Consider the following 16,749-nt stretch of genomic DNA (forward strand, 5'->3'; position numbering starts at 1 on the left):
TTGCTTGATTTGCACCATGACAGATCAAGCTTCAATTTTTATCGCTGCTGCCAAGCGTCCATTTTTTCCCACTAAAGTTGTGCTACATACTCTAAAGGGTGGTGAAGTGTTGTCGGTAAACTAAATAGCGGCAGAACTATTGATTTCAGGATTAGTTTCTTTCATTGTGATAGGTCGCATCGCATTTGTTTCCGTTTTGCACAAGTGAGGTATGAAATCTATTGTATTGGGTAGTCGTATGCCAGCGTTTTGTATCGTTTCGTGCAGCGAACAAAGTGGCAACGTAGGATGCGGCGTTTCCGCCATGTTTAATGTATTCGTCCTGTTTGCCGTTTACTTCCATCTTCTAGAGTGCTTATCTTCTGCTTTCTGTACTACGTGTGCACGGCACAATTGTTTTCCTGCGTGCCATAATGGATAATCTTCAGCCTAATCGTAGTTTTTCTGTTACCGTTTTAGCGAGTGTGTGTTGACAGTATCGGTGTTCCCCCGGCGTGGTTAATCCTTGTTTACTCGGCGTTGATTCATTGAGTTTCCTCGTCGTCAGTGTCTTCGCCTTCCGTCTACCTGCCTTCCGTTGGCCAACGGATAATGGATAACGACAGTGATCAAAACAATCGTGACCGTTCTCGGCGAGGCGACCGGCGTAGTGGCGGCGGTTCGCGGTTTAGCAACGATCGCGATCGTAGCCGCGATCGTGAGCGTAGCGACTGTCGAAGGATCTATGTCTCAAACGTTCCGTACGAGTACCGTTGGCAAGATCTGAAGGATCTTTTCCGCAAAGAGGTCGGTGATGTTTCGTTCGTTGAATTATTCCACGATGAAAACAACAAGCCACGGGGATGCGGAATTGTTGAGTTCGAAAAGCCGGAACACGTCCAAATGGCATTGGAAAAGATGAATCGCTACGATATCAACGGACGGAATTTGGTTATCAAGGAGGATTATGGTAACGAAAGGGACAAGTACGGTCGAGTGGTTCCAAAATCATTCCGAGGAAACGAAAACGACAACCGTCGTCGGGACCGTGATGACGATCGAATGTTAGTGTTTTATTTTGGATCTGTCTTCTTTTTTTACTGTATACCTGCCCATTCCTCCTTTCCCATCCCATCATTAAGCTGGGGTCGTTGAGATTCTATAGACATTTTTTGGTTTCCCTAAGCTACGATTTTATGTGGGTTTCATAATATCTTGCTTTGCTTTTCAACACAAATACCCATAGCGATCATTTTCCGCCAACTCGCTACTGATAAACGCAAATTACTCTTTAAAAGAATGGAAAATCACTTTCAATTATCTTTCAATTGCCCAAGACATAATGATCATGATTAATAAGTATTATCATTTCATTTTCTGCTTAATGGTTTACGGTCGGGTTACCGCATTGCTTAATGTGCGAATATTCTCCCATTTTCCGCATACGTTTGTTATACTAGCACGTATCTCTAGCCTCCAGTAGATGCTCAACTCCTTTCGTTTTTCGAGGCTCCTTTCGCAATCATACACGATCACTCACGATTCTAGGTCATTCAGCTATCTCTGCTTGCGGCCTTTTTTCGTTTCTTTATTCGATCCCCCTTTCCTTTCACCCTGACCCGGAAAGAGGTGATAGTGTTTGGCGATAGATCTCCGAATCCTTGGTGGGCGATGCATAAGTTATCCTCCTAGTTTCACTTTATCGCTCGTCTTCGAATTGGTGTTTTTCTTTCTATCTCTGTGTCTTTTGTTTCTACAGGTCCGGACCATCGCACGGTGGTAGCGGTGGTGGTGGTGGCGGCGGCGGCGGTGGCGGAGGCGGTGGTGGTGGCGGCGGTATTGTCGGTGGAGGAGGAAGTGTGGGTGGTGGTGTGCTAGGTGGCGGCAATCTCGGTGGCGTCAGTGTCGGTGGAGGTGGTAGTGATTTTTCCCAGGACTACAATACGTACGGTTTGAGCGTCAAGTTCTTGGAAGGTTTAGGCATACAAGGGCCATTGCATACGAAGATCTTCGTCGCGAATGTGAGTATCTAGTAGTATTCCTCTTCATCACAATGAGACTTCCCGCCTTCTTTCTTCCTCTTTCGTTCGGATTGTTTCCTTCTCCGCGTATCTCTACACTGCTACTCTGGGTGGATCGTAAAGAGTTTGCCCTCAACAATGATATTTTGCTGCTGTAAGAGGTTCGATGAAAGTCCTGATGCTGTTTGCTCCATTGCTCACGTGCTGCTACCGGTTTCGTTCCACTTTTCGATGTTCGATGCTACCGTATTAATTTTGACTACATCGACGTGTTCACATGCCTCTTCGTTCTGATGTTGCGTTTGCATAGTTAATGTTTAATGCAGCACAATTAATTTACCAATCATCTCTCTCTCTCTCTCTCTCCACTTCTACTAAATTAACATTTTGCTACGATTTCGCTTGAAAAGACGATTAGACGACCCAGTGATTGTTTTTCGATACACCGATCGCGTGTCGCAGCCGTAGGTTTTTACGATTCCTTTCCCTTCGAAGATGCGTTCGAACCAGAGTATCCGTTTGTAGCTCCCTTATCCGTTCCACACATTCTTTCCGTAGAGATATACCATACCGATCGGCTCGCAAGAAACGATCTATAAGACGGGGGCTTGCTTAGCGACACTTCTTACAACGGGGGTATCCTCCAATCGTTTTTCTTTCTTTTTTCTTTTCTCTTTTTGGCCAACGTGCATCGTCGTCGTCGTCGCAAATGTGTGCGCCCGTGTTCCGCCCGGTGTTCCGACTGTTTGGTGGGTGGTGTGTGTGTTTGTGTCCGTGCACTTTTCCGCATGAATCGGCTGTGGCGCATGTATGGAATGCAATTTTGCGAATGGGAAATGCCCCGTCTCACGTGTGTGTGTTTGTGTGGTGGTATTGGTCGCCGGTGGTATCGCGCAGCTTGACTACAAAGTCGATGCCAAGAAGCTGAAGCAGGTGTTCAAGCTGGCAGGCAAAATCCAGAGTCTCGATTTGTCGGTCGATAAGGATGGCAACAGCCGTGGCTTTGCAGTCATTGAGTACGATCATCCGGTCGAAGCCGTGCAGGCCATTTCTATGTTCGACCGGCAGATGCTGTTCGACCGCCGGATGACGGTCCGGCTGGACCGTCTGACGGAAAAGAGCGAAATGAGCCGGCTGCCCGAGGGCCTCAAGGGGATCGGCATCGGACTCGGTCCGAACGGCGAACCGCTAAAGGACGTTGCGCGCAACCTTCCCTCGCTGCAGCAACAGAACACAGCCCTGCAAAGTGGCACCATGTCGAATGCCGCCCCGACGCCCGTGCAGCCTCCGCTGACCGCGAGCAACTTGCTGAACTCGGCCGCAACGAGCAACCTGTCCGGGCTGAACTCGAACCTTGCGGCCCAGCTCAGCAATGTGGTCGGTTTGTCCAATCTGACCGGAGGCTTGCAAAGTTCGTTGCTCTCCAACGCGGCCGCCGGTCTGTCGAATCTGAGCGGTCTCGGAAGTCTGGGTGCGGCCGCCGCAGCGGCTGCCAGTGGCGTCGGTGCTGGCCTGGGCGGAGCTGGCGGTGGCCTTGGCGGTGGTCTTGGTAACAGCTTGTCCAGTGCCCTCAGTGGTCTCGGTGGTACGGGTAATGATGGCGGGCTAGGTTCTAGCTTTAACCAAAGCTACTCGTCCGGTTTCGGTAACGGTGGTTCCAATCGAGGCAACGACTACGACATGGGCTCGTCTAACGTGCGCAATTATAGCACGGCACCAAACGATGACTACGGGCGCAACTACGGAGGCATTAATAATGGCAACCGCAAAACCTCCGACACGATCGTTATCCGCAATGTAAGCAAGGCTTCGAGTATTGCCATACACCTGATGGTTCTTTTAACACGCTTTTCCCGTTGTTTATTTTCAGATGCCTTCATCGTGGACTTGGCAAACGCTGCGCGATAAGTTCCGCGACGTTGGCGAGGTAAAGTTTGCCGAAATTCGAGGACAGGACACTGGTGTCGTTCGTTTCGCCAAGGAGCGAGACGCCGATGTTGCCATCAGTATGTGCAATACTTTAAATGCGTTAAATGATGTGTAATAATATATTTTTACCCCTATTCGTTTCCCTCTTTTACAGAGCTTATGGACGGGTCGCGATTCGAAGGACGAACGGTGGATGTGAATTTCTTCTAAGTGCAGGCAACGTTTATCTTCTTTTGTTCGTTTTACAGTTCTGTGACATTTCCATCTTACTTCAGCTTTTGTTGCGTTTTGACCACAATGTTGCTCAGATCGGTTATTTTTGTTCGAATCTTGTTGGATTTTGGCAAAACAATGACACGTAACAACAAAAAACAAGGGGAAGATTCCATTCACCAAACTTACAGTCGATCGATTTACTCCGTTTTTTGAGCAGAACAATGTGTGGCAGATTTTATTCGATTTAGCGTGCTCTTGAAAATTACACACGAATTGATGATTCATGATGGTACACGATGTGCGAGTGTAGGATAGTTGATACTTTATTTTTATTTTGCAAGTAGAAACCAGTAGTTCCATCGATCTCTCTCTCTTTTCGCTACGCTGCGTCGAATTCTGTTGCAATCTGGCTTGAACTATCCAAAAATTCCACCCAATTCCAGCAATCGCGGTGAGGCGCACGTGCCCCCTAGTTACAATTGACCTCGATTCTGGTTCGGAAATGAGTTCGGTTTCGCCTAATGATGTAGATGGCGCAGGGTGGTTCGTGGTTCGATTGGATTTTCCTCTTATTGCATTCGTATTCGCTCAGTAAACACACACACTCTTAGCCGTAGAGTATGTAAGTACTTTGGCACCGTACCGCAAAATATGCTGCAACATTGTTCGCAGAGATCCGCTGTTTCACGACTGAACTGTCCAATTGGGTCGTTATTAGGATCCTATTAATGTCGTAGCTTGCGGGAAGTACTTGGTATTGTAGGCACAGGGAAACGGAAACGAAACAACAGGTCGTGAATTTTATTATCGTGCACTTTTTCGTCATGCCGGTCTAGCAAAACGAAAAAAAACGAGTCCCCAAAAGTGCGTAGTTTATTCGTAATAATGGGTAAGCGGTATAGTTAAAAGAACATTATTCTCACATACACACAACCCATGTGGTACATTAAAACCGATAGACAGCAATCATACTAGTGTCATATGTTTCATTGTAGGAAACATTTTAAACGCATATAAGTAAATGGAAACGAACTCGCGCAGAAAAATAAATGACTTTCAGTTTTAACAAAGTACAAACTATAACCATACCTAGTGAAATAGTTGCCTTTGTTTCTCATTTTGTCGCATGATGACTGCTCAAAACATAGATACGATTCAATGCAATGAATTCAAGTAGAAAACTTTATTCACTATCGATTCGGATCACAAACGTGTTACGCTTCCTGCTACATTCCAAATATGGATGGCTACTTAAAATTATCGGGACCAGTGTACTTGGCGGTGAAGACGTAGAAGAGTGCTGGAGCAGGCACAAGTAGCAGAGAAAAATAGGAAATATCGTACGGGATCGATATTATGCCATACGCCAATAGAATCCAATGGCCGACTGTAAAAGAAGCATGCATTAATGCAAGGCTTATAGCCACGTTGCTCATTTGCGATACTCACGTATGATTGTTGCGTTTCTCATCTGCGTTGTCGATGTTTCCAGCAGCGACTTCATCGTTTGATCAAGCTTTATGGAAAAATGCCACGCATTCGAAACCACCGATATCAGTATGCTTAGGTACGGAAATGAATAGTCTGGAACATGGAAAACGACGACAAAATGTAAAAGATTATGCTTTAACGGTCTTGCTGGACTAAGGGTCCTTGTAAAACCCACAGATAAGACCACCAGCGACGGCGTGAAGCAGCGCCAAGATGGGGAAAATGTAGAGCGCGTAGTAGACGGCCAGCTTTCCGCGGTACGGCAGGAACTTTACGTTCAGTCCAGGTCGTATGATCATCATGAAGGTTACGCAGAACAGATAGAACACGAATATCATGGTTTGCAACGGGTAGACCGCTTCCTGCGTACAGTACAGTGTCGTCTCGTAGTTCGGCGTCGGATTGTGGAACAAAGTGTACCAATCCGAAAGTTTCTGAACGCCGCACGAATTTATTCGCATCTGCCAGAGAGGGTCGGTGAACAGGATCGTCAGGAAGGCGGACAGGAGCACCTCAATGCAGGCGCTAGCGTGCAGAATCAGTTCTCCTTTGGTGAACCTAGCAAATACACATATTAAGCAATATTAGCCAATGCCTTTAACTCAAATCCCATCATCGCTTTCATACTTTCGAAGGTGTGCATTTAAATCGATACAAAACCAGTGGATGATCAACGGCAGGATAGTCATAAATCCCAAGTACAGCCAATCGTGTGATGTGAGGTCCTTTTCACATGGCGAGCAGACGTATTGTGCGTTTACTCGAAAACCCCGTAAACACGCGCCACAATCCGTCAGTGAGCCATTGGCCAGTATCGTGCGTCCACAGTAGAGACCGGGACATTTTTCCACTGATTTATGCATGATGTGCTTTTCTACTGGCGATATATCACTCGAGTTTTTACATGTCATCCATGTTTTGTGTGTAGTTTCATCAACGTTTAGTTACATTTTTGAAAAATCTGAAAACAAGATTTTTTTTCTATACTTCCTAGGGGTTTTGTGCTTTTGTCACCAATGAAACAGTAACTTTTAGATAGCTTAGGCTTATTAACAAGTTTTCTTACCCGGTCGAGTATCGAGAATAAAAACCGTGAGTTGTATTCTTGATAAAATCCAATATTTAGTTTGATTTTTACGTTTTCGATCAAAGAAAACACCATCCAAAACAGTTGACCATAAACACAACACATCAAATGTCATAACAAAACACGGGCAAAACAAATGTCAAATCATATACGTCCGTTGTTTAGACAAAATTCATTGTTTGGATAAATCGTCTCGGCCATCGATCTATTTGATTGCTCTGTAATTACTTTTCTATATTCCTAAGTTTCTCCTTTGAAAATCATAATCCCTCATTTCCTTAAGTTTTTTGCTGTTGGAAGGTTATTTTTCTTTCAATCCTTACTAGTAAACTCGCATCCTTTCAAACAGCATCACCATATGTTTTTGATACATATTTTAGAAATTTTACTACTGCCTTTATTACAATTACGTACATAGACAGCAAGTGAGATAAAGAATCTTAAGTTAAAAAATTGTTTATCAATTTACAAAAGTATTGCTAACCATCTGGAAAACGTGTGTTCGTTCGACATTTCAAACACGTGTTTTCGATGAACACTTGCCATTGAAAGCGAATACACAACAGCGTGCTAAACGAAAAAGATGAAATAAAGAACAGTAAAAATTTACCGTGTTCGTTTTGCGGCAAACCAGAACATTTTTCGCAAAAGTAACAGGAGAACATACTAGTCAAGAGGTAATATTTCCCGATTAAACGACTGGCTCAAACTGTGCTACAACAAATATTCCGTATAACACAATATGGGCACCACAGTGCAAATAGTATCAAAATTTGCTCATAGATGGCGCTGTTCAAACGCATGAAATATTTCAAACGAGTAGCATGAAAAATTTCAAGCGTTTTGTTAAGCGCCATCTATGAGCGAATAGAGCAAGTGCAATGTTCAGTTTAATTAGTGCCATCTGTTAGTCAAAACTTTAAACTTTCATTTTTAAGCGTTAACGCAATTGAAGCGTTTCACGCATTTTAAGCGTTTAAATTTTTAAAATTTCATCCTCCTAGCTGGTATGCTCTCCTGTTACTTTTGTGAAAAATTTTCGCTGTCTTGCCCAAGAAGTGCACGGGTTTTAAATTTTCCTTTATTTTATCTTTTTTGGTCTCTACGTTGCAATGTATTCGCAATATACAATGGGCATGTATTTATCGTATATATGTGTAGTTTATATACTAGAAAGTGATATCAAAATACATTCGTACAAAATGATTTAGAGAGTGATGAAAAGTGATCTCCTTGCATTAACTTTATTTTAAAACATGAACTAAATGCACCGAAACAAACTACGATGGAATATGCGATAGCAACTAGAAATATAGCATACATTTATTGATTAAAAATAGCAGCATTCGTTAATATTAACATAAACAACAAAACATTGGAAGGTTCAGGAAACACACTCGCCCCGTTAGTACAGTATCATTCGCTAAGCGCATGTAGAAGCACTCGCAATTAATGGCCCAAGATCTAGCTACTCATCTGAAGCAAGGCATTGATAACGGCATCGCGATCCTGATTATTGGCAACTGCGACCGATTTGATGACCTCCTTATCGATTTGCGGGAACATCTCGTGGATACGGGTCAAATCATCGTCCGACAGAACCGGTGGCGGTCGAGCTACCTGCGGTTGATTCGGTGCCACGAACACCGGCATCGGTGTGGCACTGGCAACATTGGGTACCAACATGACCGGCGCATTGGTTTGGATCATGCGTGGTTGAACGATCACATTCTGTGGAAGAGAAAATCACCTGTGTATGAATGCCTATAAATATAAGCAAATCCCATATGCTTACATTGAAGCTCATCACCATATCAATGGAACCTTCAAGCCCATCGCCTTGTTTGCCGCTCAGAGGGAACCAATCCTCGTGCGTTTCTCCACGCAACACCGACTGCGGGATGCGGATTTCTGCCCAAGCGATCAGCTCGTCCATCGAAAAGTTACACTCATCGTACACCTCTAGCGCAATCGTGTCCACACCGGCCGGCAACTGGCAGTAGATTACCCGGTTCCAACGCGGATTGCGGCCTCCGTTCGGTGCCGTTTGCGTTTCGTACACAAAGTGGCCCACTCGAAGGCGCACGTACGGGTCCATACGCGTAATGCCATAGTTCTTTACCAACTTTGCCTGCGCTATGGTGATGCTCAGGCGTCCGACAAAGTTAGAAGACTGCAAGCAGAAACAGTACGTGAGATGTAAATTATAGCTACACCGTTTCTCAGATAAGAAGCGCCGGGGTCTTACCATGTACGGAGGGTAGGAATTGTGGTGAGTTTGAAGTGCCAAGGCGGCCTGCCTATCCGAGACCTCTTGAATATCTTGCGGTGTTGTTACACGCAGAAACTCATCCGGAAGCGGACCGAGATATGCCTGAAAACAATGCAAACAAAATTATGAAACATTTGAAAACCTTTGAAATATTATATCAAAAACCGAATGGTTAACCAGACGGATATTGACATGTATGAGCGTGATAAAGATTCTAACACATGCTTGCTCACAAATGCCTTCCAATGCCACTTCAAAGGCTTCCCACTCGAGCAGGAAAATACTATATTACCAAGCGTAGAGTTACTGTCGGCGTTTCATTTATAGCATTTTAATGCTTCTGTAATTCAACTTTACTAGTTTCGTTCCTACTTATCGTATGATGGTAAGACATTTCTGTGGACGTGATTTCGCAGTATGATTCAAAGTTTTTTATCGCTGATAAGAACGACGTAGATTAGATGGAAGAGTTCTGGCAGGTGTATAAAAAACAGGGAGAATACAAATATCGGTATGCTGGCAAATTACCCGTTTCCAGTGATCATTTGGTCTCGGAGCAACTTCTTCCATGGTTAGATCAATTATTTTGTTGTTTACAACCGCGTTCTTTCACTGTTATCAGCAAAACACAACTAACAGCTGGAGTGTAGAAAGATGATTCACTAGGAAAATGACTAGCAGTGGTGCGTGTTATATATTTTTTGCTACTAATCCCTACTTCCGTGAATGATATGGCAATTCAAACTTTCAGGAATTTTCTTTGTTTCTATCCTTCTTTGCACTATATGGTATGTATTTGAGTTGGCACAAACGATCTAAATGCAAATAGTTCTTTTTATGCCACAATTTTTTGTTCGTAATATCAGCTATTACTTTATTTATTTTTACTATGATTGCGTTGTTTATTTGTTGTTTTGTGACATTTATGCTGGGATCAGAAGCGTATGTTTATGACAACGACTTTGCGGCTTTATTTTATACACTCGTTGACGGATTGATAAGTACCGTACGCTGAAGCGTATAACACATCCATTCTAATTCAAAAATGACCAACATCAAATCAAAGAATTGTTATCGATAGGTAATGTCGATAGGTAATCCTACATGTTGTAATGCAACATGTTGCTTGAGTTTAAGGAAAGATAGTTGATAAGGATTAACCTGCTTTTATATTTGTTCTAATTTAATAAAGTTTTAACCTGGCTGCTGTTGAACGAGTGAAAACGTGTCAGCAATTGGAATGAAAAATGTTTGGGATCAGCTCTTTGGAATCAACAACATCCTTGATTGCAATGCTGATCACTATTTATGCAAGCAACGAGTAACGATAACTGATAATGCGATTGATGTCATACGTTGAGACGTTGAGGATTTTGAAAATGTCTATAATAAACATATCCTTGGAATTTGAGTCATTTTAAAATGCAATGCTTTAAATCATACGGATTTGTAAAATTTCAAACTACATCGTTGTACAACAAATGTTACCAAATACACTAAGAAATCTGTTATACACCGAGAGTTGTTATACGAAGAAGGCTGTTATACACGTGAAAATGGGGTACTGATACCTATTTGGTTTTCTATAGGTTTTAATAACTTCATTACAATGAACAGGTAAATTTACATACCATGGCTTATCTGCGAATGGAATGCCTAAATAGAATTTAATGAAAAATCGAACTATTTCATCAACTACACACCTCTTTCAACTGAGTTCCGAAACCACTTAGGGTAGAGTTATTCCCCCAAGAATGTTATAAGTAAATAAATACGCATCTAGAATCTATTACTGTTATTGCCTATTGGATTACATATATTTTGCATACTTCACCTTCATGTGGCCTTCTTAACCCAAGACGATCCTTTGCTTTACTCCAATAGATCAAAGCATAAGAGAGCAACACTTACCGATAGCTTTTTCTTTCAATTTTTTTTCCCATTTTTTCGTATCTTGCTCCCAAATCCTTGCATAGAAAAACACTCGATTTACATATTTGTACCTACAATTTATTGATAAATCTATTTTTTGGTTGCGAAAGCCTAAATACCTGCACCCCACGTGCAACTCCGTCGCGGCAGCACGTGCTCACAGATAGGACAAGTAGCTGGAACTGCCCTTCTTCTTTTTGCCGTACTCCCAACCGTGCTCTTCTTCATGCGGCTTGATGTTCTTCACCGGAATGCCTACATGCACCGTTTTGACGACCGTTTTGGTATGCAAATGGGTGTGGTGCTTGATGGGCACATGGATACGAATCCTAGCAAGGCGATGAAACATTTGAAACCATGAAATAAACCTATCGCCAAGCAAACGTCTCCGATGTGCTACTTACTTGGCGTGATCTGGAACGGGATGACTTTCGAAGCCACACACGAACATCGTAATGATGAAGAACAGCACAACAACCTGCCGAAACGTAGAAAATGCGAATATTAGTATCCCTTTTACTGCTCAACACGGAATCATCACTATAATACGAATGTTCACTCTTTGCTTCTTCACTGTTCTATTAGTACTTTACGAACAAAATCATCCCAACACTTTGTCTACTTAATCGTGAAAAGGATACGATGTTTGCTCCACAAGGATCAGGTGCTCACATTTCCCGGCGCATCGATCACTACACTCATTGAACGACCGGTAATGATTGCTTGTTGGACTTTGGTTATTATTTTTATGAATCCCCAACTTAATACAAGCATATTTCATCCACTCTCGATCAATTTCTCATCTCTAAATGCAGATGTGTGGGGAATAACGTTCGCTCGATGTCTTGCTCTGAACGTTGATGAGTTGACGCGATTACTTACAATTTTCGGTACCATTGTTACGATTTATCTTCCACCCGGGTTTGGAATAAATCCTGCAGATGTCAAGGCTATCGCCCAAAAACGGTCACAATAATCCTTCGCACCAAACGGCAATACACAGTGCCGACGAAAAAGGGCACAGAAAAGCGTTTCACAGTAACGAAAAGGCACCAAACGGAAGCGCGGGTTTGAGTTGTTTCGAGGCTTTCTGCAAGGAGGGGCACGTTCCGGTCGTCCCGACACGGTATCTCGGTGAACTCGCAGCTGATCACGCTAGTTATGGCCAGTTTTTGAAAACGACCGATCTTTAAATATCCATCTGGCGGCACTGCGACCGATCGCGGCCATGGGGCCTGCACGCATGGGAGAGGGGGTCTCCGGTCCTCTCCACCCCGACCGATCTCCTTAGGTGCTTGATTGGGGGCTGTCCATGGTCTCGGATGGTTGAAAAGCGCAGGCACTCACTCCTGCCCTCAACGGCCAACCGGGTTAGGTCTTTGGAGGGGTCGATCGTAGCTCACCCGGTGGGGAGCGATGGTGAAGAGGGAGAGCTGAAGTTCCTCATCCCTCCCATTGGCCTCCCTCCTCCTCCTTTCACCCTTCTCCCCTTCTCGGATGAAAAACCACCGTGGTGGGGTGCGCTGAGACGTAGATAAACAAAACCAAATGTTATCTCCCTGTTACTGTCGCTGGTGGTGTCTCCTGGTTTCTTCTCTCCACCTGTGGTGTTATTTGTGTGATCTTTCTCTCTCTCTCTTTTTGTCTCTGCATTAGAAGCACACACACACACACATGGACGAGAGTGCGGCCAGCGAGTACACCGAATTTCATAGCCACCCATCGAAAGCGCCCAGAAATGGGCGCGAGAGAGCATAATGCCGATTTCGCCCTCCCTTCCGGCTCGAGTGGCCAAAAGTGTTCGTAACCACACGGGGGAGGCACACCGGCCGAGGGGGAGGCTCGTTCGAGGAGCCCAGGTGGAGAAAAGAAAATGAGCATTATTGGAAGCGGCCAACAATGAGCCAGCGGACAGCGTATGTGGGATGAATTTAACCATCGCCAAAAGGCCCCTGACCGAACGATCGACCGATCGGTACATTGTGCGAGATGTTTCGATAAAGAAAAGCACCATGTACAGCATCCGGTCGGATCCACCCGTCACGTTCGAGGAAGGCAACAAAGCAGGCGTCGAGTGTGCTGACGTTCGCACTTCAAACTGACCAGCTGTCACTCGCAGGAACATGCCGTATCCTTGCTCAGTGAAATCTTCGTTCTCGACAGCCATCAAAAAATGGAGGGGGAGAAAAACATTTCGCATATGACAAGCGTAGAAAGAGCTAACTGTACAACGGGCGGACAAGTGATTTTCTCTCTAATCTCGACGTGCTAGAAAAAATACCGTAAATGACCTACCTACGGCGCGTGATCGAACAGGTTCGTGAAAATCAGGCGTACGAATGAGAGGACATTATTTTTTAGTAAAAATTATGTAGCAGCAAGTTGAATAACGTCCATACTTGGCGGTATTTGCAAGTCATACGAAGGGGTGGCCGTTAAGCAGCATAATGTCCGTTAAGCTCCATCACGTACTGGTTTTGGCGGGTCGTTTAAATGAGCTTTTCGCTAGAGCTTGCACTCCCCCTCTTTGGTCGGGGGAGACCTATCTAATCGCCTGGCTGCCGGATTTATCGTGTACCTTTCATGTCACATAATCTGGTGGGCCCGTTCCCGTTCCAATTCGGGTGTGCTCCACAAAGCCGGACAAACTCGTTCCCCGTGTAGTGCCCGAGATTGAACGGGACGTCAGAAAAGGAGGCTGATTTTTTCTTCACCAAACCGGAGCCTGCTGCGATGGGTGAGGAAACTTGTACGCATCGAACATACTAGAAGGCTCTATCATATGGGTGAGCAGCTGCTGCATGATTTGGCCACAAGTGGGAGTATTTTCTTTTTCAGTTGCAATGTAGCGCTGCAGTCAGCTTTTCATTGGTTTTTCACCAATATCTCGATCGTATAATGTTGTTCGCAAACACGCAATTACGTTTTTGATTTGCCTTACGCCGCACCTAACGCAAATTGGAGCAGTTTGGATCCCTTCCGGTGGACCACATCCCTTCGGGCGGTGAGAAAATGTTTTTGTTTGGATTTGGGCAAGCAGCAAAACACACCCCAGCTTTGTCCGCTATTTGGTGTGAAAATCACGTCGTAACACGAGGCACGTAATCAATTACGGCGTCAATTTTGGCCGATGTCCCCCCAGACCGTCACCAGACAAGCGGACAGGTGTGACGATGCGCCTTGGTTCTGCCTTGGTTTTAATTGCCTTTTTCCCGTGGTAGTTTTCCCCGGTGCGATCTTTGCATACTAAAACGAAAGCGCCATCGAAAGGAGCGCCTTGGCGAGCAATTGCGTAACGCCGCAATGCCGTGTGTATCTTCGCACATCATTACGCCGCGATCGCAGCCCTTCGCGCGCCCGCCGGGAACGAAGGGAGCCCGGGGATGGACGCACTCCAAATGCGATAATATTATCGTTTTCCAGCACTTGGGCGCACGGGCCCGGGGATCGTGTGAAAACGGTAACGAGTGTGGAATTGATGAAATCGGCGATAAATCTTAGCAAAACACTTCAATTTGTTTGCCGGCACGTCTAGCACGCACTATTTGCTCGACGTTATGGTGGCTCGAATGCCAACACCGTTTTCTTTTAATGCTGAGTTTTTGTTTACATATTGAAGCATGTGTTTTTGTTTTTCGCTAACGAACGTTAAACGTCCCGGCGGGGGTTCGTCGCTTGTGCGGCTGTTGAAGTCTTTTGACTCGCGCTCCACGTACAGTAACGGGAATCGGCCGGCAACAGCTCGGGAGTTGCTGTTTTTGTGATATTAATGTACTTGAATTGTCAATTCGATGATAACTCGCAACATTTGCTTATTTTCTCTGTCAAATAAGCTTTATTATTCAAATTCTCCCACAAACATCCGCAACAAAGGCAGCGAAGCGTTTACTGGGTTAACGGTTGCAACTTTTTCACGTTTCCTTTCCACCCAGTGCGGACTGCTCGGAATCACCCTTTTGGAAGCGCTTGCACCGAGCATCTGGTTCGTTATCATGCTTCTCCCTCGGTTTCATATCGCCACCGAGCGCCTCTAGCGTCGGGCGGGCTGAAAATGGCAAATAATGGGCCGGTGCAAGATTCCGTGCGATTAATTTCCGTTTCCGCGGTGCACGACAACCGTGCAGCTCGGCTGAACCGCGAAGATGTGGAGAGAAAAGCGAATGAAAAGCGAAACGATGTGAGGAAAGGAACCAAGCGCTTCTGTTTTCGGTGAAGAGGTTGATTGCGCTTGCATAATGATAAACTAGCTATTATGTTCTTCTTTATCTCCTGCCGTGCTGCTGGCGATGGCTTCGGTGGTGTTGATGTGATAGCGAAATGCGCTTTGGAGCTTTTTTCATCACTTTTAAGATGTGTATCGGGGCATTTTACGTTTTAATTGAATTAAACTTAATTGTGTTTCGGAGAAAAAAAACATCATATCGATATCAAGTCAATCAATTTAGGCAAACATTAAGAAAAACAGGAAGCTAATTGAAGTACATAATTAGGGGGCGAATTCATAGGGCTCCAACGTCTTTCGTTTTCTCTCCCCGGCAATTTAAGCCATTCCGCTTTTCTTCTGCCGTTGTAGTTCCCGTTCGATCACGCACAGCGGGGCCTTCGGTTCGTCTTCGGTTTTCCTTCTCCACCACGATGATAATGGCCGTGCAACCGACTGCCATGCCATTGCAGACTAGCGAGTAATATGCGCTCACTTTCACTATCATTCGCTGCCGCTTTTCTTATTTGCCTCCCTACCCTCCTTGAGCGTTGAACTTGTTCAAGCACATTGCGAATAAAAAGCGCTCCTTGCATGTACATGGCGCCATCTAATCGCTGGCATCGCGCACAACCGAATGGAAACTTCTCCCATCTTGCCGCTAAGCGGAACGATTGCGTAAAAATTGATAAAGACCCAATGATTAGGGAGGCAGAAAAACCCTCAAGCAAGTCCGGTAAAATTATTTACAAAAAAAAAAGCGCGCGTGCTGGCATCATGTGGCATTACAATTGTCAATTACCTTCAATTTAAGGTCCATTTCCAGAAGCGGTGGTGAGATGTGGCGCTAGATAAACAAAGAAAATGCTTGCTCGAATGCGTTTCGATACAGTTTTTGGTACAAATTATATTTATGGGCCACTGATTATGCCTTCGTAATGTGTTATTTAGGAATTATTTAAGGTTCGATTTGGAGTTTTGTTGCGTATTCGAGCATTATATAAGCTCGCCCAATCGGAACTAGCCCGCAGCAGCGGGATTTATTATTCGTGAATTTTCCAGAGGATGAAAATTTGACAAAAAAAAATGGCCGCTTCAATTGAGCGGAACAGAAGCCTAGGCAGCCCTGCATTAGGCAATCCGTAATGAGCATGATTACGGCTGGTGGAGCGTTAATGAAGCGTATCTGTGCGACACATCATGCTTTTCCGCAAAAGGTGAAGGTTACGTAGCATTCGGGTACCATCCAAGCAGGCGACGCCAGCTCAATGATATGTGGAGCGAAACTGGTCCAGCCAGGTTGTTTTTTTTTCTGCAGATGCAGACGGGAAGCAGCCGTAGCCTATTCCGGTCGGTGTGCACTGTGATGGAGTGGGGAAGAAGCGAAACACTAAATGATAATAAAAAAAAAGCCGTCACTCCACTGACATGCTCACGTCAACACCACATTCTCATAACCCGTCGGTCTGCAAGACGAACGCATAAAGTGGGTCGATGGTGTGACGTCTTTTTTGCGCCCATTTCTGCTTTCATCCATTTCCCTGTACAAGCGTTTTGTCGCGATGATGCAACACGTGTAGAAGGACAAACGGAGCGCAAATGTGGTGAAGTGTGTAAAAAC

General features: G+C 44.7%; 4 protein-coding genes across 4 annotated transcripts; 1 reads left to right on the forward strand and 3 right to left on the reverse strand.

The window, feature by feature from the left end:
- The first annotated feature begins 591 nt into the window (after window positions 1-591).
- On the forward strand, window positions 592-5,217 carry LOC128730349 (myelin expression factor 2). The gene is made up of 5 exons (XM_053823394.1): window positions 592-1,043; window positions 1,739-2,000; window positions 2,898-3,797; window positions 3,871-4,006; window positions 4,084-5,217. Exons 1-5 carry the CDS (start codon window positions 592-594, stop codon window positions 4,137-4,139), a joined length of 1,806 nt encoding a protein of 601 aa, XP_053679369.1. The 3' UTR covers window positions 4,140-5,217.
- A 131-nt stretch (window positions 5,218-5,348) lies between these two features.
- On the reverse strand, window positions 5,349-6,812 carry LOC128731785 (JNK1/MAPK8-associated membrane protein). Its single transcript, XM_053824926.1, has 5 exons — window positions 6,703-6,812; window positions 6,264-6,597; window positions 5,812-6,194; window positions 5,595-5,729; window positions 5,349-5,532 (listed from the first exon to the last, which is right to left on the reverse strand). The coding sequence occupies exons 2-5, from the start codon at window positions 6,545-6,547 to the stop codon at window positions 5,393-5,395; spliced, it is 942 nt and encodes a 313-aa protein (XP_053680901.1). The 5' UTR covers window positions 6,548-6,597; window positions 6,703-6,812; the 3' UTR covers window positions 5,349-5,392.
- Window positions 6,813-8,028: 1,216 nt separating this feature from the next.
- LOC128731499 (toll-interacting protein-like) lies at window positions 8,029-9,602 on the reverse strand. Its single transcript, XM_053824625.1, has 4 exons — window positions 9,524-9,602; window positions 8,972-9,097; window positions 8,519-8,896; window positions 8,029-8,454 (listed from the first exon to the last, which is right to left on the reverse strand). Exons 1-4 carry the CDS (start codon window positions 9,563-9,565, stop codon window positions 8,188-8,190), a joined length of 813 nt encoding a protein of 270 aa, XP_053680600.1. The 5' UTR covers window positions 9,566-9,602; the 3' UTR covers window positions 8,029-8,187.
- Window positions 9,603-11,084: 1,482 nt separating this feature from the next.
- On the reverse strand, window positions 11,085-11,824 carry LOC128721866 (uncharacterized). Its single transcript, XM_053815666.1, has 3 exons — window positions 11,810-11,824; window positions 11,332-11,405; window positions 11,085-11,256 (listed from the first exon to the last, which is right to left on the reverse strand). Exons 1-3 carry the CDS (start codon window positions 11,822-11,824, stop codon window positions 11,085-11,087), a joined length of 261 nt encoding a protein of 86 aa, XP_053671641.1.
- Window positions 11,825-16,749: the final 4,925 nt, after the last annotated feature.

Source organism: Anopheles nili, chromosome 2 (assembly GCF_943737925.1).
Source record: "Anopheles nili chromosome 2, idAnoNiliSN_F5_01, whole genome shotgun sequence".
In the NCBI taxonomy this organism is placed as follows: Eukaryota; Metazoa; Arthropoda; class Insecta; order Diptera; family Culicidae; genus Anopheles; species Anopheles nili.